General features: G+C 33.5%; 2 protein-coding genes across 8 annotated transcripts in view; one reads left to right on the forward strand and one right to left on the reverse strand.

The window, feature by feature from the left end:
- The window catches only part of LOC105340116 (sodium/calcium exchanger 1), a 49,507-nt gene extending 49,431 nt beyond the window's left edge, over positions 1-76 (reverse strand). The window contains exon 1 of the mRNA XM_011445982.4: positions 1-76. The gene's annotated coding sequence lies outside the window, so the exon portion shown is untranslated.
- LOC105340114 (annexin A6) lies at positions 68-26,457 on the forward strand. Of its 7 annotated transcripts, none has more exons than XM_034470812.2 (27): positions 68-161; positions 5,022-5,174; positions 6,445-6,525; positions 7,809-7,927; positions 9,158-9,266; positions 9,523-9,627; positions 9,829-9,915; positions 10,501-10,521; positions 12,426-12,491; positions 16,645-16,735; positions 17,213-17,307; positions 17,957-18,070; positions 20,529-20,613; positions 20,718-20,797; positions 21,735-21,803; positions 22,256-22,436; positions 22,593-22,696; positions 23,005-23,151; positions 23,547-23,633; positions 24,026-24,430; positions 24,654-24,827; positions 25,026-25,059; positions 25,259-25,407; positions 25,627-25,722; positions 25,816-25,891; positions 26,029-26,141; positions 26,231-26,457. In XM_034470812.2, exons 2-27 carry the CDS (start codon positions 5,091-5,093, stop codon positions 26,354-26,356), a joined length of 2,898 nt encoding a protein of 965 aa, XP_034326703.2. In that variant the 5' UTR covers positions 68-161; positions 5,022-5,090; the 3' UTR covers positions 26,357-26,457. The 7 variants fall into 7 exon arrangements, with proteins under 7 accessions (XP_034326703.2, XP_011444275.3, XP_065944850.1 ...); XM_011445973.4 differs by lacking the exon at positions 68-161 and adding an exon at positions 3,704-3,855; XM_066088778.1 differs by lacking the exon at positions 68-161 and adding an exon at positions 3,937-4,141.
- Positions 26,458-27,604: the final 1,147 nt, after the last annotated feature.

Raw genomic sequence — 27,604 nt, forward strand, 5'->3', positions numbered from 1 at the left:
CTATCCACACAATGACCGCATATTCCAGGTATCCGGATTTTTTTTTTCAGATGCACCCGCCATTTTATGACGTAACGAGCAGACGTCAATGGTTAAAACTTGAAGTAAACAGATAGCCTACTGTGTTCCGGAATATCTAATTTGCAAGTACCCAAAGAAAGGTAACTCTTGAAATAAGACTGTGTGGTTGTGAAAGAAATAAAAAAAATCCGCAAAATTGAAAAAAATTCTTTACACCTTTAACGAGATTCTAAAACAAAGGAATTGAATTTTAATACGTTTTACATTTTACGACCACATATTGACTGGGTTTTGAACATATTCGATGCCAATAGCGATTAGAACGATGGAAAATAACCCCCCCTCCATTGATATCAAAGATAAATTTTTTTCTAATAATATGTTTTACGGTGCTACCGTTCTGGCGAGCGCAGCAAGAATTACACATACTGTACCTTGCATCATTGTCAACTTATAGTTTTATTTAGGTATCAACGAACGTCAAAGAATTTTTGAGAGAGTATTGCTCTACAATAAGTATGCCAAATGTACTAATTTTAATGGTTATGATATATACAGCGCAACCCCCTACCAAGAGAGAGAGAGAGAGAGAGAGAGAGAGAGAGAGAGAGAGAGAGAGAGAGAGAGAGAGAGAGCCCGGTACCTGTTTGTAGGTGTGTTATTTCCGACTTTTATTTAATGGTATGACTATATGCAATATCTACATAATTTTTTTACCTGTTTATTTTTTCATTTTGTTCCTTTTTATTTAGTTCAAAATGTCCTATTGTTTATTTCCTCCCTACTCATATACTTACCTGCCTACTGCACGGTACATGGTGCATGCACAATTACTTTAAAAATGGATCGACATGACAGTAAAGTATGGCCCTTGCTAGTTTATATATATATATAAAATCTCTATATTAAAAAAAGATTAAAAACAAATCATATGTCAATGAGGCAGGTATCGCAGACTATTCTGAAATAGCCAGTACACTCATTACAGATGTTTGATCCACCTCTAGATTTTTCGCGGGAAATATAGCGCGAGTGCACTGTGACGTCCATCCATGACTATGTTCGTCTTTGTTTACGTTTCTCGACTCAATACGAAGACCTTATGGAAGCATGTAACAAATCTTTTGAGTCTCGCCAAAGCATATGCCATGCGGTACTCAAAACGTGTCTTCAAACTTTAAGTCACCGTAAATTACGAGTTAAAAGTCGGCCATTTTTGGCATAGCACCACGGGTGTAAACATTAGAGAGCATTATGGGACGTAGACAAAAAATTTTGTTTGATGAACTGTAGGTTTAGCTCGTTCTTTTTCCCGCGCACACTGGTTCTTAGAGCTCGCTTCGCTAGCCGGCGCTGCGCGCCGGCGAGCTGCGCTCGCTAATATGAGAAGACTACATGGGCACAGGACGTTCACAGACATGACAAATTCCATCAGACCGTCATTTAATTCTGCGAGAAGATGCATCCAACGAAAAACAAGGAATGAATGACACTATTATCAGACTTGCCATAAGGAAAAGATCATACTAAAAAAATAAAACATCAATCTGATTTATTTAATTTATTTACAGAAATAGTTGAGAAACATCGCCTATCCAAAAATGATTCAGAAAAGAGTAAGCTCTGAACTTGATGCATACATGTACATGTAGCGATGCAGTGCTCATATAGGCCTATGTATAATATGGACGAGAATCTAATTTAATTACTCGAAGAAATAACCCACAACAGGAGTGGCGCCATTGAAGGATTCAAATGAACTTAGAACTACAAAATGACCCAAAGACAGATGCTGAATAAACCAGTAAATATTTTTTGGTTCAGTAGTCTTACTTTCTTTATTTTATTCCTCTTCTTTCCCCTTCTGTACACGTATTTTAAAGTAATTCTTGGAAACGTAAGTTTTATAAATCTATTATAGCATTGAATCATGATTTTTTGAAGTATACACTCTCATAACTGCAGCGGTGTTAGCGCGTTATGAAAATTTGTATGCACACACCGCTGCAGTTATGAGAGTGTATACTTCAAAAAATCATGATTTAATGCTTATATTTACATTTTTTAACTTCTTGCCTTGTCTGCAAATGCGATTCATACCTTAAAATTCCTATCTTATCCTAAGGGTAAGTTAATATTAATGGAAGAGCCACAGTAACAGCCACAAGCGTGAACTTTGATTTTCGCTTGTGACGTTGCAGTTTACAGCGTTTAACGTTTGTGACGTGATAACAAAAACTCGTCAATTTGACCTTTGACTAATTGTTGCATTTAGAGGCATTTGAAGATCACAGAATTTAATGGAAAAACACAGTAGAATGTAAATATTCATGTTTGGTTGTAGATCAAGACAAAATAAAGTACATGTATGAATCAACACGTTCAAGTCGAGATAAATGTCACCATCCCCAAATAATTTTATCCACCTGACCACGTTTATATATTTATGCAAGTACATGTAGAGTATCACTGTCTACACATGTATGAGCCTTGAATTTATTCGTTGGCTATATATGTAACTTTTAAGATCCTTGAATTTATTCCTACAGCTTTCTTTATTAAAAATAAACTTAATTGCAAATGTACCTTGAGTTTTTAACAATTTTCTGGGACCGATTTTTGCACATGTGAGTATTATAATTGATCTCCATCGTGTATAGAACTTTTCTTCGTCGCGTCATAATTGCATGGTGAATATATGAATAAGAAGCACGAGTAGAATAGTCTTAGATGAAAACTTGAAAATTGTAATAAAGTAATTTAAGGACCTTTACTCATGGTTCATTTCCGAAGGTTTCCAATAACAAAATGTTCATATCGCAAAATATTAAAATTGCAGCAAATAATTATAAATTTTCTTTTAAAAATAATTTATTCATCATTCAATATTGATACTAAAAGTGTGTATGGTTTTTGAGCTCGCCCCCCCCCCACCAGCCCTCAATATTCAATCTTCCCCGTCTCCTCACCTCTGGGTGCCGTGTCGGCTACTCATTTGATGATATACTGATGATAAACATATAGTCTTTCTGAAATATTTTGTATTTGACAATAAAAAATAAGTATTTTGCTTTCTTGGGTTGAAGACAGCTACATTTTTAAGTGACCCCATCTACACCACAGAGAACATGTCAAAAAAGTAGTTCAATAAAAGACAAAGTGAAATATTCTCTCAATGTATTATTCGAGCGTTTTGCATATTTCTTTGTTTGTACGACGCATTATGTCGAATGCTCGACTTTCTTTCTTTCTCTATAATACTGAATGGCAGCAAAGAGACTTTAAGTGTCCTTAAATATATCCCAATAAAATCAATATTTTACTTTGAGAAAAGTATGATTTCATTGCGATTGACTTTAATTGATCAATAAGATTTAGCTCATAACCGAATTAATTATTTGGTATATAGACGTGTACCGGTTTTGCTTTAATACAATTTTTACTATTAAAGATGATGTATATTGTGATAATCTATTTACACGTTTTAGTTGATTATCCATAATGACAGGTAACATCCATCACACGCTCTACAGAGAGAGAGAGAGAGAGAGAGAGAGAGAGAGAGAGAGAGAGAGAGAGAGAGATGTCTTTTCATTCTGACAGAGTTCAGCTTCGGTAATCCTTGGATTACTAAGTCGATGAGTCCACGGAGGCTTTTAATTCAATTACTGCACATTTTCGTCTTCAAATTCAGCATATTTGTTTAACGGGTCGATGGTGTACACTATAATCCATTCATAGTGCAAATCAAACAAACGAGTTCATAAGGGAAACAGTCTTGATCCACCTGATAGTCTGAATAATAAAAAATGAAGAGGCTGGAAAAGATGCAAGGTAGGAAATTGTCGCCAGGTGAGAGAGACAGTTAAATGGCCGGAGATCAATTTGTAGCTCGTCTGACTTCAAACTGTGTAATGACCCGTCTCTATGGCGCTGGGCCGTTTACTGTTAGCACAGGTAGAAATATATATGTGGCAGATTAAATTTAATCTCTTTTTGGAACCGTTCGGTGTTTTCATGTTTGCGATCAATCGAGACATTTAAGTTTGAAATGACATCCGCTTGCTGTGTTTTGAAGTGGTAGATGTGGTTTGTATATTGCTCCATAACAGGTAACGTAGCAAGTTCTCTATATAACACTATAGGTGATGTTTTTGTTACATGTCATCCGCGGAAATTATCATTACATAATTTATAGTTTGATGAAGTTCAGAGTCTGAGATTTTTACCTATGATTATATAAAACGCTATCTATATACGTATATTTATGGTGAGCCATTTTAGACATGAATTTTCTGTCGGTTTAAACTGCTTTTCGATGAACAGAAAGATAAGATACGTTTATATAGATAACATGTTTCTTATTATTTGTATACAATTATATAAGCACATTTAATTCTAAACAACAAGAAACTAATTTGGACGGTTAGCCACGATCGACTAAGAAACAATCAAGACCATTAGATATTCTGATACGATTGCCATTTCATATTCCGATGACATTTTAAGAATTTGAATATTTTTATTTGTTAAAGATTGAGTTCTAATAGGTGCTAGTATATTGCCCGTGAATCTGACTTTTGTAGTGTTCAGTACTGCTAGAGTTCAACACGGTGTCAGTTTTGTATTTGATTTTCAAATAATGTTTGTTAATGTGAGAGAGAAAGAGAGAGAGAGAGAGAGAGAGAGAGAGAGAGAGAGAGAGAGAGACATTAAATCAACATCGAAAGTATTCTACATGCATGAAAGAAAGTTTATTCTAAAATAAAAATTGGCTGTCAATTTGATAACAATACGAAAGCTAGACCAATTTAAAACAACTATGTGTATACAGAGACTTCATGAATTCCTAATTTATTAGGTGTACCCCCCACTAATAAGGATGATATAATCCTTCCATTGTTATAAAGTAATTAAAACATTGAACATGTATTTTAAAACTGGCCTCCATCCACTGTCTGTGAATATTTAATTTTCTTTTTTTCTCTCTGTGATTGCAGGGTTAAATCATGCATTATTCATAGCCAGTCTCTAAAGACGAACACGGACAAATTATAACAGACAAAACTATGCCAGGACCGGGTTTTCCAGTGGCCAACAAAATCCTGTATAAATATGAGCAGGATCGTGCCTATCGTCTCCACAGGCAGAAGGTGAGGGTTAGGGTGGGGGGGGGGGGGGGGGTGGGGGGGGGGGGGGGGTAATGGGAAGAGGTTATAGGTCTCAAGTACCATTTATTAACCCTTTGCTATGTTGGAAAAATCTGCAACCTGTTGTAGAGTGAAAAATGTTTATTAATGTATAAAAAATCGTTCTATAGCGGTTTTGAGTAGTGTAAATTCTTATTAGAGTATGTGCTACCCGCTTAAAGTACAAGATGTTTGATAATTAGTTGTGGCTCTTTATTTCCAAATCAATGAGATTTATACACACAGTGGCTTTGTAAGGCAAAAACCATTTACTTTGCTGAAAAAATAACAGAAAAGGGTAATTAAGTTGTTTTTTTCTTTGTTATTATTTGACTAGAAATCAAACTCCTCAAGTTCATAATCACACAAAATTTGCAGAAATTTCAACGTATTTAAAAATGGCTCCTGCAGAATGATATTTGTAATTGAACAAAAATTTAGGGTTTTAAACTCGTTAAGACTGAATCTTAACTCCAGAATAAATAGCTGGATCACAAAGGAATGAATAAAAGTGTCCAAGACGACACCCAAGTAACTCTAGATCAGAAAGAAAAACAGTTTGTACATTTAGTCAGGGCCTGTAGATGTTCATCTTATGTTGTGTCTAGCGAAGCAGAAAGTCATTTAAACTACTGGAAATCCTTTCCATTTAATCCAATTTTCGTTTTTATTGACACCTACGTTTTTACAATTCTAATATATACCTTTTCTCATGACAATCTCGGAAGGGGGCAGCTTAATGTCAATTTAATTCTAGTTTTAAAAACAGGTGCAGGTCTTTACACGTAAATGTAATATTTATTCTAAAATATCATTAATTTCGAATTCAAAGAGTCCATGACACAACAAACGTTAATGTCACACAAATTACTGAAAATGCTGGAGTTTTAGCTGTAAAGTAAAAATTTAAGAAAGAATGGAGCATCACAAGTTTAATCCAACTTGTACAAGTAATTAATATGAAAGGATGCGTGTGCTATTTACAGTACGTCTTAATTCTATAAGAACTCGACCCAAGAGGCCCATATGCATGCATGATACACAATTTTACGTAATATATAAACATTTTATTAGCCTTTAAAAAGATGATTCATTTTTTCTCCACGTCTATACATTTTCTTTCTTTTGTTATCATAATACTGAATTTTTTTTAAAGAGAGCAGGTGGGATTAAAAATGAGCTGTACGTAGTCGAATAGTTCTTTCATTAATAACGATTTAATTTTCAATTATAGGTCAATGCCTCTAGGCCAACGGTCAAAAATAAGCAACCTAAAAAGTATCCTCACCTAATTCTCCAGCTGAAAAAAATACAGGTGAGTCATTCAGATATCTTCAATAAAACTCTGAAATTGTCTAAAGGTGTTTTATTTTGTGTGGAAAGTAAAGTACTTGTAAAAGAAAATCAATGAAAGTTAATAAATAATTTAGCTTGAAAAAAAAATTTCTCATGAATAATCTATTACTGCCCAAACGTTACATTCAATTCCAAGTGAAAATGAAAATACTGACACCTGAAAAATAATTCAACCAACATGCAACTTACATTATAGCTATGCATACCGAATAAAAATCACAGAATTTCTTGTGTCAGAATTATATTGATTACTAGTAATTAGCATGAATAAGCAGCATGCCAATACATAAAAATGTATTTAGACTAATGGTATAAATTTTACATGCATATATAACGCAGTGTTGTATATCAACATCATTAGGATAATATGTCAACAAGTTTAAGGTGCAGTTGTATTTCTATAAGCTACCAGAATTCGTTGTATGTCAAAAGCTTTTGCAAAATTATTTATGAATAAGCATATTTTAGTTTTATGTCGGTATAGTTCAGTTGTATGCCAGTATAGTTAAGTTTTATGTTGGAATAGTTAAGTTGTATGCCATTAAGTTAAATTGAATGCCAGTATAGTTGAGTTGTATGTCAGTATAAGGAAGTTTTGTTAGTACACATGTATTATAAGCATAGTTAATTTTTATGTCCGTATAATTAAGTTGTATGTCAACATAGTTGAGTTGTATGTCAGTTAAGTTAAGTTGTATGCCAGTAAAGTTAAGTTGTGTGTCAGTATAGTTAAGTTGTGTGTCAGTATAGTTAAGTTGTGTGTCAGTATAGTTATAGTTGTATGTCAGTATAGTTAAGTTGTATGTCAGTATAGTTAAGTTATATCAGAGCATAAATGATTATGTTCTTTGTCAAGAAGGTCATGTTTTATGTTAACAAGATAGTTCTACAAATAATACGTTAAATGCCAATAACATAGAGAGTAATTAAGTTGAATGTTAGGATAACAAATAGTATATACTACTTGGATGCCAATATGATGAAGTTGCATGTCATCAAAATTAAGATGCATTAAAAGTTCTTAAGTTGCATGTAATTTGCATGCGCTGTGAAATCATTTAAAGTGTTTTTACATCTGTATCAAACTGGAGAAATACATGTACAGTTTTGCATGCATATATGCATTCTCGGTTATCTGTAGTAAAACTAGATGTGTTTTGTTGGGGGGGGGGGGGTTATATTATTTTCTCTCCAGTAATCACTTGTTCCTTTTAACTTTAATGTTTTGTTGATATTCTACAGTTAGAAGAAGAAAGACAGGCCGAGGTGGATCATGAGAATCGTCTGCTTCTACAGAAAATGTCAAAAATCATGAAGGAGCCAGCTCTGGTAGATTCCTGGAATGAATATCACACGAAAAGGTTGTTATCAGTTCTCTGTATCGTTGTGATAAAACTGAACCACAGTATTCGTAGCATTTTTTTCAATTGATTTTGCATTTTAGACATTTGTCCCACATCTCCACGGTAAAACAGGCTTTTTAATACATTAATAATCCCCTATTTCATCATTCTTTTGAAAGCTTTCGCAATTTTTTAAATTTCATCAATAAATTACAATATATTGCAAAATTCTATTATATTTGTTCACAAAGCATTTTGTTTCATCATCAAGTTTTACCGAGATTTATGTCTGTCTCATCAGACTAATTGTTTGTTTGTTGTATAGTAAAGATGATGAGTGGTCCTGCTAATGACCCAAAACTCTTGCTCAAGATCAATACGGTGCAAAAGAGTTTGAATCTATGCAGTATCATTAGCAGGAAATAATTAAAAATTTAAAACCTAAACTGAGATTTAATGGATTGTATCGAGAAAAATATATATGGCCTTGATATTTGATCAAAATCAATAGGTATCAAATAATGGTTCCCTTTTATTCAGCTTTGGAAAACATAATTGATGAACGCAACAATCTCTTCTATTATATTCTAAAAGACTATACGACAATATCATAGTGACTTGAAACTTCAGAGTTCCGTATTGATTTCAAAATATTTATCGTAACCTACACACGTTCGTGTATTGATTATTAGCTTTGATTTTCAAACAATATCTTTGATTTGGTTCCTTCTACACGAGCTTGTTTCTTCTGAACTGTTTGTTGTCCAGTTTTCAGGCGAGGGGCAAAATAAGGAATCAATCAAATGACCCGTCGGAACGTGTCGGCAATTAATTAGAACACTAGATATACAATTGGTCATAGAAATGTTCATTGTCTCTTTCACAGCTTTTATATTTAATCAATATACTTCTGTATTAAGTTTATTTGATATTGACCGATTGGTGACCCCCTGAGGTTGTTAATTGACAATTTGGTTGATACTGCATTGTCAGAGACATTGACGAAACTGTCGCTCGCAAAACTAATAAAAATATGGCTAAAGATAAAAGGTTTAATTGCATTTCAAATAAATCTGAGCATAGCTATATACAATGTATTTAGTAAATAACACAGAAAACTCAACAGACCAAATACAAACAAAATCTTCTACAAAATAAAGATAATTGCTGCTTTACAGAAACCTTTCAGCGGTTATAGTATTTTGTATAAGAGAGAAATATTTATTTGTATTTTTCTTTCTCTCTCAGTCTCAACCTTCCACAGCGAGAAAAACAGCTTCGGGAAATTCAGATGGAAAACATAGGACTGGCTAAGCGGTTAGAACACACCAGGCCCGTAATCAGGAGCGATGAATTGGTAAATGAGAGGGAAAATACAGAAAAATCCCAACAGCACCCTTCATGTCTCGAATAAGCACTTTTAACGAGTCAAAATAATCTCTTCTCAACTGGGAAACCATGTTAAATTTTGATTAACTTTTTCAAAATATTCTGGGTTTAGTTTTTTTCCACGTATGTATACCACACAACTTGATTTTGATGTCCCTTTTCATTCATTGTATTTCATTGTAAGATAAGGCATTTGCTATTTGGTTGAATACGTCTATTAATAGGAGGGAGAATACCAACAGAAAAAATACCTGCAGATGCTGTGGAATGAGAATTCTAAAGATTACGATATGGTCATCCCCAGGCATCAACGTTACAGACAGCTCAGGGTACAAGTCAATCTTAACTAATACAGGAAAATATTGTTTTGCATCAATTTGGACATCTTTGTAAAATAACTATTTTGTTGTTTTTTTTATGTTAAAATGAATCGTAATGTACAACTGTGTGGAAGACATATTAAAATCTCACATATATGTAGTCTTGTATTTGGGTAAGGAAAATATATGATTGCTATATGTCTGATGTAGAAAATGAAAGAGGCCGAACTGGCCAAAGAAAGAGAAGAGAAGGAAGCTAATGGAGAAGATGACAAGAAGGAATCTCTACCACCCATTGTATGTATCTTAAACATCCATTATTTACTGTTCATTGATCCCCGCCATCAATTGTTCATATCTCAAGACCCTTTAATTGAAATACGGTATCTATCCGACCTATAGTATTCATTATTTTTACTTGAGATATTATTCATTTAGAATTTTATTGTATTTATAAACTTTGAGTTTATTTATCTGTTGTTTACATGTTGTTTTATCTTCTTGGGTCCTCCATTGGCCATTACCTTGTGTACTGTTTGAAAACCCAGTCTTAATTTATATCACCTCATTTACTGTGTGTATTTATGAACCCATTATGTAAACCATACCATAAGATGGTCAAAATATTCAATTCAAGTTAGTTTGTAAAATTTATTCGTTTTAATTTTGTTTAATTTTGTCCTTTTTTGTTTCCTTTAATTTTCATTTCGAAGAGCTTCAATTTGCTAGCTTACGCTTCCAATTAAAATACACAATCAAGTTTGACGTGTTTTAACTCGAGCTATACTTGATGAAACAATACAGAATTGGCATTAAGAATTCTATATATACTTTGTAATTATGCTCAATGTCCAGGGTGTATATGTCAAACATTCTTTACAGAAAAAACCTTCAGAATCCCAGGTACATGTATATGAAAATTGTTTTCTTTTTCCACATGCTTTTTGTGCTTTATCCGCTTTGAAATCATTCAATGAATCCACTGCCGTCCCTCCGTATTATTGAACAGATATTGATGGGAGCTTATAAATTATAAATTAAATCGTTCTTTGAAAACTATTTCTTCATGGATTTCAAGAAGTTCCAGAGACAACAAACAAACTATGTTCATTGACAAAGAACTGATTTATTTCACGTAAATTCTGTAGTAATTGTTTGGTTTGGTTTTAAATCATTGAGATTCCAATTAAGAAATACCATAAAAAATCATTTAAAAAGTTGTGGATAAGGATAAAATTTTTCGAAATCCATAAATATATAGATTTTTATGAAAAAGGGGTAAGATGTGTAACATGTCAAAAAACACAAGAAAGTAAATAAACAAAATTTGTGCATTCAGCAAGTTTGCAAGATTAACTGTAATAGTCTGTCCCAAGTTATTGCTTCCATCACTTTTTGATGATTTTTGATAAAAATACACATATCTCTGAAAGAAGTACATTTGAAATCAATGAAATGGAAAATATCCACGATATCTTCATTGACAAATTATCCCTATCCACTTATAAAAGCTTACAGGAACGAAAACAAATTTCTTACGGAGATTTTTAATGGGAAATGTTTACATCTTTTCTCCATTCGGAAGTACTCGTGGCACCTCGCGCAATTTTTCAACGTTATCATACGGGATTATTAATGGCTGATGCAATGCAAAATCCCCGTAGACTTTCTATTTTTGGATGTGTATTGAAACCTGAAGCGGTAGGAGGGGGGGGGGTAAAACAGATAATCTGGACATTTTTCATATTAGTGGATGAACGTAGTTTGAGCTCAAAGGTATTTAATATTATCGAAATATCAAGCGAAAAGTGGTTGAAGCTCAACTCGGGACAAAGAATAAGTCTCTTGCAAAGCGTAAGACAGTATACAGGATGCATGAACTACTTGAAGAAAAGATGCCATTAGATGCATGTGATCAATTTGTGCTAACAATATTGTCTCCTTTTTTACCCTTTTCAATTTTTTTGTGCTGAAGGATACCGGTAAAATAACCAATACATTTCTGCAAAATATCTTTTTCAGTAAATGCATGCTGTATATTTAAACTAATGCTTCATTGATAAATCAATTCTGGACCAGAATCTGGCGATAACGTTGAAAATTTCCCGTCTCTGTCAACGATTCAGGAAGAATACACGCAATTTAACAAACCGTAGAATTGCCACAAGTAAAATCGTCTTCTTTCTTTGAAGAAAAAAATCTCAAAGCTTGAATCTAATAATGCCCTACTACATGCAGTGTACGAATGGTTGATTTCATAATCCGCTTAATTAATTTGAAGTGTAGAGAACAAAAATGCCGAAAAATATACATTGCCTTTAGTTAGTTTCGTGTACTAGTATCTTTTTTTAACACAATATTAGATGTTTTTGAATTATTTTGAGCAATAATTCAGTCTCTGACAGCTTTTTATGAATTCATACGAACTGCTTTGAAAATCGTATCGATCAATAAAAAAGCAGTGTACATACTAAATCATTAATATTTGATTTTTTTTCAATGTTTTTTTTTTCATTTATGTCGCAACTTGTGGGTTTTTATGGCATCTTTTTTTGCAGCATCAGCAGGCACAATAAATCATATTGTAAAACAAATTACAGTAGTACATGTAATTGCTTAAGGCACCAAATTAATCAGTATCTATAGAAATCATGATATTGACAGATTACAAATTATCACTTCAGTTGTAATTCGAGTACTACCTCAGCAGATTATAAAGCTTCTTAGAGTGCTTCATTACTCCTGTATATGTTCACCTCACAGAAACCAGGCAGTGAGCACATTTCTTTTTGCATTTTACCCTCTAGACAATTCGATACAACGCAGACACGTACAGATCGACTAGGAGTGACAATGGCGACAAAGAACGCAAGGTAGATAAACCGCTTGACCTTCCCCAAGTTTGGCTTGTGCTTCACAGCTTTCGCTTCAATTGCTTGTTTGTTGCTGCCATAGAGTATTGTGTTTTTATTAACTTTTTGTCTACGTCTTTCATATTTGGTATTTAAACGGTTTGAAATAACATTTTCTTTTTGTTTTTGGAAATATTCATCGAGTAATATATTTATTTATAACAGTTGTCGGGTATTAAAATTGTTATTTATTACTTTTCATATTGAATAATGTTTAACCAGACAAGCGCCTCTACTGATTTACTAATTAATTAATCATAACACAATCCAATTATTTCTAGAAACAATCCAAAATTCCCGCTAGGCTTTTGGATATATAGACAAGAGTATGTATATGGCGATGAAGGGACTGGATTTGAAGGTGTTGGCGATTGAACTCGAAGAAGATTCCCGTGGAATTTATTATTATTATTTTTTTTTTTTACCTTTTATGAAAATAATGGACTCTGTTCATGAATTGCAAATGAAAAGTGATAAATATTATATTTAACATTTGTAATTTGCTTGTACTTGCCTCTCCATGTGTCAGTCTAGAGGTACTAGTAGTTTCTTCTGCTTGAAAAGCCCGCGGCTGACGGCATAGATTTTAATTTCTATGGGATCACAACAATAGGTTGTGCTCAGCTGTTTATGTATTTTCCTCTATTTTTGTAGAAATTCTTTTGTTTGTATGCAAGTGCTTCGGTTAGTGTTCTGTTGTATTTTTGCAGTATATTGTAATTAATGCATACCATTCACTTTGAAGAGAAAAATGAGAAATCTCTATCAAATGTACTATGGCCGACGTCCCAAATCCGCCGACTCTCTACAGGTAACGACGTAATACACACAAACACACACGTTGCCTTGTTTAAATTCACGCACGGAAAAAGTGTGTCCACATTATACATATTATATATCTATGTCTGAAATAATTTATTATTACACTGTACATGTTGTACCAAACCACCGGCCTGTAAAAATCAGAAAACAACCGTACTCCCCTGGGATGTAAGTAATTGAATTATTGTTCTTGCTTCCAAAAAAAAAAGTTCTCTCCTGATCGAAATATGGCACAAAATTCCAAGGAATTTGTCAATAGTGATAACCTGCTCCCGGGAGTTTTCGATACAGTTATCGACATTTCTTATCGGTGAACAGAAATGGAAAGAAAATTGAACAAAAACACGCCGTTGAATGGCTATAGGTTGTGTTATCAATGTCCACGGAAATATTTTATTTCTTTGTTAATTGCAAAAGGAAGACAGACGTTTCGGCAATGCTTCGAAAAATTCCCAATGATTGTGTTATTCTGAACTAATGATTTGTTTACGCATCCTTGCCAATAAATATCTGGAGAGAAATTAGAAGCAATCAAAATATAGTCACACATACTCAGTATTACTAGTAAATTACTCATGTACCACTGATTAATCACGAATTTATTACCACGACCAAGTGTGTGTGTGGAAGCTCAACATTTTTGTTTTGTTGTTTAAAACACCTGTCTCTGTTTGTTGTTTTATTTTGTATGTTACTAACTATAGCAATGTCATTACTCATTCTTAAAATTTAAAAACTTGATTGTTATATTAAAATAAAATGCATATATTTACATATTACTTAATGTATGTTAGCTTGTTATTTCATGTATCGTTTGAATACATATTGTTTATATTCGATTGATGATTATAACAGTGCAATTATATCAATATCTTTAATGCAACCCAGGTCATTAAGTACATGTGGAGTAATTAGACTCTTTACGTTGCTGAAACAGCGCCATTCGTTATGTATCTCTCATTTCAAATTTGTGCAACAGAAATTACAAATATAAGTTTACATTTCTCCTTCATGACTTACGTAAGACTGGTTTGCGTCTGGATTGACAAGAAATATTAATAAAATGTTATTATTGACTTCGACATGCCCATGGAGTTGTTCTCATACAGTTTTAATTGTAATTAAACTATTGACGGTGTACTTTACACAGACAAACACTTGTACAAATACAACCTCCAGGACCGTTTTATAAGTAAACATCGAACTTGTTATGTTTCTGAACTTAGACAAAAGGTAAGTAACATACTTTGCAAACACAGTAGAGTACACTTATTTCTTATTCATGGCGAACGCTTAGAAACCTCTGATTATTCCATTTTGTATGTAGTAAATGTTAAACAAGCATTACATAATTTGCTTTTGGTTGAGGGTCTTAACTTTTATTAGAAATTTATATTTTTTTTTAAATTTATTAATCTATTCTTCTCCAAACGTCCTATTTCTTGGTCAATTTGAGTTGTATTTACTCGGAAATTTTGCAACAGCACTAAAAATGTATTCCTCAATAACATGGATTTAACTTCTGTTACTCAAGCATTCTACTGATTGAAACAATTTCGCGATTTGATTCATTGTCTTTTTTTAAATGATTGCCTTACATTTCGTCTCTATAATACACCTCTTCTTTGAAAAATTTATGATTTATATATTTGAAAATATGAATAAAAGATTTTTTTTTGTTCTCATAAATAATTTTTACTATAAAAAATCAAACGTCTTATAGACCTTATACTGGATCTATTAGATATCAATATCAGGCATTTTTTACACCAAATTTTAAATTATACAGTGTTTAACTTCCAACCAAATCTGATTTTATACCCTCTGATAAAAAAAAAAACCCCAAAAGCATATGAAATAATTAATAGAAAATAGCCCTCTTCAAACAATAAAATCACGTTTAAGAAAATTTTCTTTACTATCTATAGAATATAATTTTGGTGTAGCATTCCACATTAAATACAACGAGAGTAAAATAGCATAGTAGGAGTTTAACAACCTTAGAATTTCAAAATAATTTCATAGAAGCATTTTCCGAAGCAAGCAAAACACTTTATGACTTAAAAAATCACCTACGGCAAGTTCCATGACAAATAAAATGGATTGACATTGGTGAAATATTGATGAAATAAAATGTGCATGATTGCTTCTGAGAAAACGTTTTCCGTATGGACTGTATCACGGTGTATAATTTAAACGTGAGTGATTCTCTGCAGGATGAGTTTTTTCCACTGAGTTTCAGTGGGAGTTGAGGTGGGATTTGAAAGCAACTTTCAGTTTATGTTATAACGTCAACGAAGGAGTCAGGAGTTATGCTATGCTATGCAATATCTAAACGCATTTTTTCACCATTAACAAGTAACTGATAGTGATTAAATTCTATGTTTGTAGTTAGTTGAAGTAGTTGAAGTAAAAACAAACTAAATTCTAAGTAATTTACGTAGATAAGAAATAATAATTTAAGTTGATACATTATGTGAAATGACAATGATAAATATCATAATCATGTATAAATTCTAGAGACGATTTTTTTCTTTTCACTTAAGCGACACTAAATGCAATACGGCTTGAATATATACCCAGTACTGGAAGAATATATAGTTTGATGGAATTGTATTATTTCTAAAAATCCTTTTTAAATATCTGCAAGAGATGTAGACAACAAAAACATTGCCAAACTAAAGAGATTGGAAATGTTTAAAAGTAGATTGAATTCTAGACTCTAGAAAACAGTATATTTGAAAATGATACAAGCAATGCATCACTTCAATTTAAAATATTAGCAAATGATGTTTTGACGTGCAAAAAAGAAAGAATAAAGCTAGGTCAAAAGTTTGTATTATTAAACTTTCCATGGCATTGTACTTATGGAGCAAAACATTGGACCATGCATTGAAATTGAGAAAACATGTCTGTAATCGTAGTCTTAAAGTTCATACGTCAACATAAAGGCTTAAAGGTCTGTGAAAAAGTAGCAAAATGAAAGTGATTTCCGATTAAATTACAATCTATAATGTGATATTTGTAACAATTAAGCATGAAATCATTATTTAACAATTTTAATGCATATGTTTTGAGCGAGTCTTAGCAAAAAGGAACAGTTAAATGTAAGACTATAAATCACATGTAAATTCAGTTTCTAGAACGAAATATTTCATTCAATAATTGAATAATAAACTACCTCTCCCTCACTCTGTATCTCTTATATATCTCTTTTCTATCCCCATATTTTCCCTTCTCTCCCCCTATTCTAATTAATAAGTCCATACTTACCCCTATGCTTCCCTTGTAGTCGGACGAAGGTAGTACTATGGACAAGTCTCAGTTTAGTTCCCAGGTGGACAACGACGCCAAGGCACTGTTCAAGGTCGCCAAAGATCTCGGTAAGCCTCGGTTCTTTGAAAGTTAATATAACGAAATCAAATTAATAGCTCCTTTCTTTTAAGCAGATCTCTGTGGTGTCGGTAACAGCGATGTTATGTCGTCAGAATGCTTGTTTCGAGATGAGGCCTATTTCTTTGTTAACAATTACAAACTGGGAACATTAAAGGAGCCGTTAGAAGAAAACATTAAGACAATGCCCATTTGATGTAAATCATTTTGTAAAAGTGACGAGTCGTTAATCAAATCTAAAATGAAATGAAACAATCATATCTGATCCTCAAATTACCACCGTATTCTTCTTTGGACTCCATTTTACGGTTGTTTGTCCCAATATGTTTGTGAACCCTTTCTCTTTACTATTACATCGTCCTTGCATATATTTCTATGATATCGGTATTTTTTTATTGTATGAATTCTTATTATCTCTCTTAGACGGTATGCTAGTAGGTATTGATAAACCTTGCTTACTTTTATAGCCCAACCCGAGGATGTCTTTATTAGAAACTTAGTTCGAAGAACACCAGCACAAAGAAAAAAGATATCTGAAAGATTTAAAGAAATGTATAGTTTGGTAAGAACAATTTATTAAACTTCTTAAGTGATTGTTTTACATTCTTATTCATGTTTCGCTTTCAAATACTACAGTACCAAATAGACCCAACCTAACACCATAGTAAACCCCAACCAAACCACGGGTTTAGTTTCTAGATCAACTTTGGGTTTAATCCGGGTTTACTTTTTTGAAAATATGGGTCCACTTGGGGTTTACTTAGGGTTTACTCGGGAGTTTACTTTGGGTTTACTCGAGAATTCCTTTTGGGGTCAAGTGTGAAGCAGACCTGTATCTTATCTTACCATCTTACTGCCTGTAATTCCTGCCCCTTGTATTCCGAATACACATGTAGCGTCTGCTTTCAGGGGTATACTTCTGATCGGGGTGTACTCTCTGTGTCCACTCTGGGTTTACTTTGGGTTTACTCTGGGTCCACTCTAGTAAACCCGTACTAAACCCAGAAAGTAAACCCAGGGTTTAGTTGGGGTTTACTTTCTGTTAGTTTGGGTCTGATCGGTACTGTGTATACAAGTACATATTTTTGGAGTTACATTAGATATAATTTCTAAAACATATCACAACTAATGCACCGTTCGCAGAGGTAAAAAAAAGTCAACTTAGGTCAAAAAGTTGACAATTCAGTCAAATTTTCTTCCTTGTTTTTCAGGATTTGGCGTCCGAGCTTCGTTCTGGTCTTGGAGAGGACTGGGATTGTGTCATAGAGGCTTTATTAAAGAGCAAGGCCACAGGGTCGGCCAAGTTACTTCACGACGCATTAGAGGTAGACCAATCGTATCATACATGTGTAGGAGTTAGAGAAGTATTGAAACAAGATATCTGTGAGCCAATGCTCACTAGTGATACCCCCGCTCTGATGTGAATATGCAAAATAAGCAAAGTCGACATTTAACAGAAAGCTGGCATCCGATTGGTACAGAAATATATCCCACAATATAGCATGCCTATACAAATAGTGTGTTAAAATTTCAAGCATCTGTGATAAATAGCTGCTGAGAAATCTCTGAGGAAAATGTTTGAAAATTTTGGCTAAAATAAACAAAGTCGTCATTTAACAGGAAGTTGATGTCCGATTGGTACAAAAATATATCCCACGTAATGGCATGCCTTAACAAACACTGTGTAAAAATTTCAAGCATCTGCAATAAATAGCTGCTGAGAAATCTTTGACGAAAATTTGTTTGAAAATTTTGGCTAAAAATAAACAAAGTCATTATTTAACAGGAAGTTGACGTCCGATTGATACAAAAATATTTCCCACAAATGGCATGCCTAAACAAATAGTGTGTTAAAATTTCAAGCATCTGCGATAAACAGTAAGTGAGAAATCTTTGACAAAAATTTGTTTGAAAATTTTGGCTAAAAATAAACAAAGTACTCATTAAACAGGAAGCTGACGTCCGATTGGTACCAAAATACATCCCACGATATAGCATGCCTATACAAATACTGTGTAAAAATTTCAAGCATCTGCGATAAACAGTTGCTGAGAATTCTTTGACAAAAATTTGTTTGAAAATTTTTGCTAAAAAAACAAAGTCATCATTTAACAGGAAGTTGACGTCTGATTGGTACCAAAATACATCCCACGATATGGCATGCCTATATGAATACTGTGTAAAAATTTCAAGCATCTGTGATAAATAGTTGCTGAGAATTCTTTGACAAAAATTTGTTTGAAAATTTTTGCTAAAAATAAACAAAGTCGTCATTTAACAGGAAGTTGACATCTGATTGGTACAAAAATATATCCCACGATATGGCATGCCTATACAAATATTGTGTAAAAATTTCAAGCATCTGCGATAAATAGTTGCTGAGAAATCTTTGACAAAAATTTGTTTGAAAATTTTGGTTAAAAAAAATGCGCAAAGTCGTCATTTAACAGGAAGTTGACGTCCGATTGGTACCAAAATATATCCCACGATATGGCATGCCTTAAGGTATCCCACTCCTCAATGTTGTTGTATCAAGATTTTCTTGAGAAGTATATCATTGAAATCTGTAGACAAAACAAACTTAAAAAATACAAAGATAATGGGGGATCAGTATCCATCCCTCTGAGTTATGGCCCATTTAATTTGACCTTTTTGCACCTAAAATGCAATTTCATCCTGATTAGGATTTGTTGTCAGTATTTTTGATCAAGCAAACTTATTTCTTCAAATATTGTTTTTAATTATGCACAATGGTCACACTGAATATAGGGATTACGAAAAAAAAATTGTACAAAGCTGCATAAATTTTTGTGTGACCTTTTTGCACTTAAAATAGACAATTTCTATAATAGTTACAATTTGATTTGAAATGAGAACTTCTTTTTTAAAAAGAATTTTACATATAGGGCTTCAAAGGTAAAATTCTCGCAAAATTTGGCTTCAAAAAATTCAGACATGTTCTATATATATGCATGATTTTATGCTAAACGGCTATCACATTCTCAAGATTTGATTTTGTACATGTCACACAGAACCTATAAAATATGTTACAAACATATCAAATGTTAAAAATGTGAATAACGAATAAAGTATAGTAAAAAGAAAAGTATATTGAAAATTCATAAAATTACTTGTTTCTGTTATTTTCGTCTAAAAAACCTTCCGCACGAAAAAATAGTTCCCCAAAAAACTTGTTTGTTTCTTGAATTCAAATGGATTTTCTTTATGAATGTTGTGTAATTATGAAATAATAATCTATCTGTGATGATTAAATAAATAAAATCATATTCATTTTAAATATAATGATCATCGATATCTGCGCAATGAAATCAAAACATGAGGAGTGAGATACCTTAACAAACACTGTGTAAAAATTTCAAGCATCTGCGATAAATAGTTGCTCAGATAAATGCGACAGAAATTTTTGTTACGGACGGACAGACAGACAGACAGACAGACGGATGGACAGACAGACAGACACATAAGGGTAAAACAGTATACCCCCTCTCCTTCGGAGTGGGGGTATAATAATAATTAATAATATGGTTTATCATTAGGTAGAGGGCGTATGTTTTTATGATGAGAAAAATATATAATGCCAGGTGCCTATGTGACTGACAGCTTTAAACAAACTGCAAATTTTATGGCACGGCATTCGTTTTTAATCTGTTATGCATGATAGTTGGTGTGTCATAAACCTTTATTTAACCCTATGGTAATTGAAATATAACGCAAGCCTACATATTTTACATGTATTTGATTTCTTTCAATTGATACTCGCAGGAAGGCGACTATCCGATGGCTGTAGAAATATTATTCACGTGTAAGAACACGGACCTTGCCGATCTACGAGGATCGTTTAGGCAAGGTATTGCTGCTACAGTGTCTGATGTGTGGATTACTCTTAAAATTAATCCGCGTCGGATTTAGAGAGACAGTAAAATCTCTATGTAATAAATGCTTTATTTTTAGAGTACTCACAGAGTATTGATACGACTATCAACGAGAAAACTGAGGACCCAGAACGAAGCTTGCTCGCCACACTTGCCAAGGTGCTATATACAGTTCAATTGAGTCATATAACTTTCTCATTGGCGCATTCCTTCCCTGCAAAACTGTTATTCATGGTCTATGGTTCTACTAATTTTGATATTTTTTTCATAAACGAGCGGTTCTTTACTTTTCACTCGGCATTCCGATACTATGTGGCGTATCTCGACTACATGTTATTTTTTTATCATATGAATTATATATGCATTCAAATTCATATGATAAAAAAGTGGAATCCGATAAACGCAAGCTACCGTAGCCATTAGCAACATAAATCGTTGTTTTCTTATGTAATTTTTTAGCACAGCCGCACATGAAAAGCTAGCATAATGGTGTTTTCACGTTTCACAATATAGTATTAATTTTGTAATATTACCATTTTTCAATGTCTTTGTCTGTGATAACACCACGAATTGATTTTGTAGTGTATAGTCCAATACATTTCATCAATGACCATTTTAATATCTAATCCTACAATTGCTAAAAATTATACAAACACAATGTATATATATGTAATAAGAAATCATTCTTTAAATATTACGTGGTGATCAAATACAGTCGGGCGTAATCAATTCTATTAAATAGCCCTTCGGGCTTAATTGGATTTGATCACACCCGACCGTATTTGATCACCTCATAATACTCAAGGAATGATTCCGTATTCCTAAAATTTTTCGGGACACGGTTCCTTTGTATTACGCGATTGGCTTCAAATGTGTGATTAATTCCAAGAAAGTTTTATCTGAAATGATAAAATAAAGTAAAAGAATTTTTAATATTGATGATTTAAAGCAAAACCCGCAATACATACCTTTTAGAGTTCTGTAATCTTATGCCCTTTGTGGGGTTGCCTTGTAATGAAAAAGTGGTAAATGGTTACTGTCTATGTATGTGTGTCATACATGTATAAACAACACTGCTATTTGGCTAACATTTCAGGGAGACAGAGACGAATCCAACAAAGTTGATGAAAGTACTGCTGAGACTGATGCCGAGGACTTATATGAGGTTGGGATACAATTGTAATATAACATTCATCTTTGTATTTCATTTGGCATGCCTGAACACCTTGATATCCTATAAGTGGTTATTGTTAAGTAATAACATAGTACACTTTTGAATATACATACTAAGCATATCAGTGCGTGGTTATTATGGGAACTGCTTTCCTGCGACATTACGTCCATTAGAACCAGTGAACGGACAATGACCCGCGTCAATAAGAATTATTCCACAGTTTTCATGTCATAGCTGTAAGATTGTCCAAAGTCATTAAATTAATCAAGAAAATGCTGCCGTATAAGTTAGAAAACGCTCTTGAGGACACACACGTCCTAAATTCAGAAATGTGTAAAATAAATTAGAACTCTTCAAAAGAAGATAGAAATAGTTGCTTGTGTAATTTATCGTTGAATTTAATTTAAAAAAAAACGTAATTCAAAAAATGTTTGTATTGACAGTCAGGTGACGGGAGGTGGTCAAGTGATGCCGGCAAGTTCCTGAAACTGCTGAGGACCAGGAATAACAAACACATCACGGTGGTCCTCAATCTGTACAAGATCCACAACAAAGGAGTGGAGGCGCCTGAGGACATCGCGCGGGAGTGTTCGAGGAGTTACGCTGAGGCCCTCACAGCTCTAAGTAAATAGTACAAAATGCATCGCTTGTAATTCATTCTATCAAATTAAAAAAATACATGGCAGTTTTATAACAATGGAATGGATCTTTATGAAGCATGTCTCAGCTGTGTAAAAAGCCATACGCTCTAATATTGGTCTGGTTTTATATTTGTTTAAGTTAACTCCCTCCATGGCCCAGAAAACCATTTTGCGGAGCGTTTGTTCCGGACCATGTCTCCAACGAACCCGGAATTCGTGAATCTATTGGTGGTTCGTTCCGAGGTAGGATCTTTGATCGTTTAATCAGCACTTCTGAGTTATCGATATTTTACTTCAATTGTAAAGTGCCCACTTGAAAAAAGTGTTTTTTCTCGCTTGCTATCGGGTTGCGTTGTATGAGTAATTTCTCTCTTTTTTCATGCTTAATAATTAGTAGATGTTGTTTTATATAAATTTCAGTACCTAGCACCATAAACTGGTTTTTTTAAATTTTGCATTTGACATTTTCAAGATTGGTTTTATATTAGAAAATTACTTGAAATCGCTGTTACACTTTGAAGATGATATTGAGTTTTTAAAATCATTTTTAGATCGACATGCCGGCAGTGCGGAAAGCCTACAAAAAGAAGTTCGATGCTGAACTTGTGGATGACATTAAGCATAAATGTCAGCACACCACAACAAAAGTATTGGTAGAAATAGCCAACAAGACTCCCCCAAATTGGCCCAAAAGCAAGGTACATTTAATTTTGTTATTTTTCATTTCGCAGACAAATAGTTTTTTCCCCGAATTTGCTTTCATTTTTACGCGAATATCAAAAATATCACAGTTAAATGGGTTTTTATTTCGATTAAATATTTATGAAAAATCTCAGTTCGTGACACTCTTGGTCACGGTTAACCTTTTTTTGGAATTTGTGATATTTTTTAAACGAAAATACAAATATAAAGTTCAAACGAAGTTCTCTATATATTCTAGTAGTTAATAATATCAATTTAGCATCGATGTGTACCTTTGAGATGAGACAAATGCCACAGTGGCAAAAGGTACTCCAAAGGGCGGAGTCTCGTATGTTTTTACGAAGCGATGTGATTGGTTTTTAAGAGATTCTATTGTGTTTACTTTTGCTAGAGGTTTGTGGATAAAAGGGTAAGATTACCTAGCACAGTGTATCGTCGATCTTCAAACGACGGATCACAACATCTGACAATCCAGCAGGTGTGTTTGCGTAGGTCTAGCAGAATCTGGGGTGTTACTTACTAGAATATCTACTAGCTCTCCATTTCCAGACTAATACAAAATTTTGAGCTTTCCTCGGACGAAGAAAAAAACTTGTCTGCTTCATATTTACTGGATTTTTTTTCTATTTGCCTTACGTAGCCAAACAATTCTTGCTCTATAGCAGCATCTGATCTTCTGTTTGCTGGTTTTTTGATAGATATATACCACCTTTAATCTGTCTTCGAATATCAGTATCTAACGTCATTTTTGCTCGTCAATAAAATAAAAGCATGGCATTTTCAGTGAATTATACTAAAGTAAAAACTCGTGTTTTTAATGTCGATGAAACTCTTGCTTCAAACAATGCAAATATCGCTTATCTATCAAAGACACAAACACAGAAAAAATGGAAAGGAGCGAATCCTGTTCCTCAGCAGACCAAACCACCCATCAAGAGAGTTGAACCCATCTCCAAAGGACCGGATATGAAACACAATCCACTTGGGCAGCCAAGCATGCGCGTAGCAGCTGATACGTCAATACAAAGGAGAGAAGAAGAAAAACTCAAACAGTTGGAGAAAGAACATAGAAGAGAAGAAGAGCGACAGAAGAAAAATATCAGTGGAACAATTAAGGCCGCCAACAACTTTAACCCTTCCACAGACTGTGAGAGATTGCATGACGCTCTGATGGAGGATCATCCCGATGAGGACGTCATCATAGAAGTGCTGACTACAAGGAGTAACGGACAGCGACAGATACTGAAGAACAAATGGTCATCAAAGTACAAGAAAGTAAGAATGACAATACGTTTAATCTCAAAGATCAAACGTACTATAACGCGCGATAACTTCTTCAATATTGCAAAGAAGTTTCTATGATGTCCTAGTGTTTGTCTAAATATTTATCTTAATTGTAGTATATCATATTTTAGCATTCATTGCCCAGACTGTATTTCTTTGATGTCCTAGTGTTTCTCTAAAATATATTTTAATTATGAGATGTATCTTATTTTAGCATTCATTGGAAAGTAGACTGAAAGAAAAGCTGAGTGTGGATTATGACGAGACGATAATGGGCATGATGATGACGCCATCAGAGTATGACGTCCACTGCCTCCACGAAGCCCTGGACGGGATGGGGCTGTCAGATCCAGTCCTTGTGGGGATTCTCTGTACACGGGACGCTAAGGTTATTTCTCTTACTACGCAGGCTGGTCATTTTTGAAAATGAATGTTGCATCTTCTTTGGCTGTTTTATATCGGTTATTCATGGGTAATAATTTCACTTTTAAGAACTATGATAACGTTTACATACGTGTAAATATTGCAAAATGTAACAAGTAAAATATATATCAAAATACACGTATTTGGAACCTTTCTTTTGTAGGAAATGAAGGAGATCAAAGATATATTTAAGAAAGGTAAACATTTAGATAAATAATGATTGTTTTGTGGCCTCGATCGGTTTCAGTATTGAACCTTTGGTACTATTTATGTTCTACGCTAAAAATTTACCAAATTTTGTAACTTTCATTCATATTCTGTTAGTTTCACAATTTTTAAATGAAATTTCATGTTATGTATGATACGTATTTTCAAGAATATTTTGCGTTTTTTTAGAATATAAGAAAGATTTGACAGAAGAGCTCACAGCCCACATAGACCCTGACTTGGCCGAGTTTGTGACTTTACTTTGTCAGGGTGACAGGGACCAGGGAAAGGAGGTCAACGCCCAGACGGCCAGGAAAGACGCAGAGAAAATGAACAAGGTAACTCGCCTATCTAGATCATGGAGAATTTATTGCTAATTTTTGTTTTCATTGTGTTTAAATTTGGTTAATATCAATGTGTACTTTCAATCGCCATTAACCCCTTTCAAATTGTTTTAGAATGGTTGAGAATTGTTTTCCTTAATTTTTTTTAGTATTATGTTGGGTTATGATAGCGTTTGTTTAACTGTCTCTGACTAGTTTTTTAAATGGTTTTAGAATGGCAGAGTGGATGTGGTTGACAAAGCTTTCCGGGATGTCGTGCTGAAGAAGAACCACGCCCAAGTAAAGCAAACTTTTGAGGAGTTCAAACAGGTATGGATAGATTACTCCTTTGTAACGGGAAAATATGTTTATTTAGTGCATCATTTTTTTATTTATTTAATCTACAACTTCTAATCATTTTAGTTGACCGGAAGTGACATCTATCAGTCTATAGCTGATACAGTCGTTGGGGAAACGGAGGACGCATATATTTCATTAGGTAATCTCTTTCGTGTTAAAATTGTTTCTTTACAACATCCGCAAGAAATATGATAACTCTAAATGGAGTGATTCTTGATTCTTTACTTTGATTTAAACTATTACCATTTATGAAAGTTTCAAGTTTCGTTATTTTAGTTAAGGCCATAGAAGACCCCGTAAGATTTTATGTTGAGAAGTTGTTTTCCTCCTTTGGCGGAATTGGCACCAATGAAGACAACATTATTAGAATAATAATTTCCAGATCAGAGGTAAGGACTTCATCAGTAAACAGCAAAATGTTGTTATATCTAATGTTTTGATATCACTCACACAATTTATTTCTCTATTGAATTTTCAGATTGATATGAGGGACATCAAGGTTGAATTTCAGAAACGAAATCAAAAGTCTCTCTCCGCCATGTTGAAAACAGATTTCCCTGGCGACAGTAAAAATATGTTACTGGCCATTTTGGGAGATAGTTGAGCGATTGATATCAATGTGCATAAAACAACAGTGACCTTTATATAAAAGCCATGTCATTCTTGCCTCTGAATCCCTATTTCTCTCTTTTAAAACATTGTATTTCATTATATAAATAGTGCCTGTTTGGGAGGGTAACAGTTGAAATTGACACCCCGAGAAAACCATTGTCAACCGACGCGAAGCGGAGGTTGACAATGGTTTTCGAGGGGTGTCAATTTCAACTGTTATCCTCCCAAACAGGCACTATTTATTTTGTTATACTGAATGTCTTTTTTAAAAATTTTAAGAAAATTTTACTGCTTTTATATAGGAATAACGTGAATTCTACAGTGAACCGTACGCGCATAATTTTCGCGCATGTAACATTTTTTAATGTTACCCGTTGCCAAGTGCGTTGCTAACGCTGAGGGTAATAGTAAATATTATTAACTGCGTCTTAACCAATCAGATTTCAGTATTTAACATGAAAGTATAACAATAATTTTTAACAACTACATCATGCATCAAATGTAATGCGATCAACCTTTTATCCAATTGGAGAAGGACCACATGTCAATATTTTCGTAAATTGGTTGGGTAAGGAAAGACCGAATTTTGTTAACATTAGACTTTGCAGGGGCTGTTCTACACTGTTTTTACTGAATTTTCTTACACTTATTCTTTTGGTTTTGAAAAGACTGGAATTACATTCCAAGAGCGGGTATCGCCATGTAATGATATTTTTAAAAATATTTTTTTTCGTTTGCACGCAGATGCTTGCCATATCAATTTCTTATAACAGCATTTTTACACAATGATATATCGCAATTTGATAATTTTGTGTAATATAACGAATGTTCACAGCGAATTTTTCCATGTTCACATTTCAACATTACATAATTAATAAATGATCAATACTATATTCGTGTAATAAAAGATTGTGACATTAACCTATTTGTTTTGCAATGATACAGTTGGATATTATTTTGAAAAATAATCTACTTGGGTTGGTTTTATGGGGGTATTTTGTTTGGTCGGAATTTTTGTCCCGATAAAAAATAAATATTTGGGGAATGTTGAAAAAAATATAATTTATCGTCAAAACTTGAGAAAATGATTTGTATTGGAAGTGAATTAATCGGCAATACATCACGCATTCCGTAAATCTGCGTATTGGTGTCGGTTCAGATTGGTTTAGCAAAATGTGTGATTCTTACACTTGCCTTGTGTTTCTCGTTCCAAAGGTTTTTTCCCCGTTAAATGTTATAC

This window comes from Magallana gigas, chromosome 6, assembly GCF_963853765.1.
Source record: "Magallana gigas chromosome 6, xbMagGiga1.1, whole genome shotgun sequence".
NCBI classification, from domain to species: domain Eukaryota; kingdom Metazoa; phylum Mollusca; class Bivalvia; order Ostreida; family Ostreidae; genus Magallana; species Magallana gigas.

Coding starts and splice junctions, on each gene's coding strand:
- LOC105340114 (XM_034470812.2), top strand. CDS start 5,091: ATGCCAGGACCGGGTTTTCCAGTGGCCAACAAAATCCTGTATAAATAT. Junction 9,916..10,500: donor AGGAATCTCTACCACCCATT/GTATGTATCTTA, acceptor CATTCTTTACAG/AAAAAACCTTCAGAATCCCA. Junction 10,522..12,425: donor AAAAACCTTCAGAATCCCAG/GTACATGTATAT, acceptor TTTACCCTCTAG/ACAATTCGATACAACGCAGA.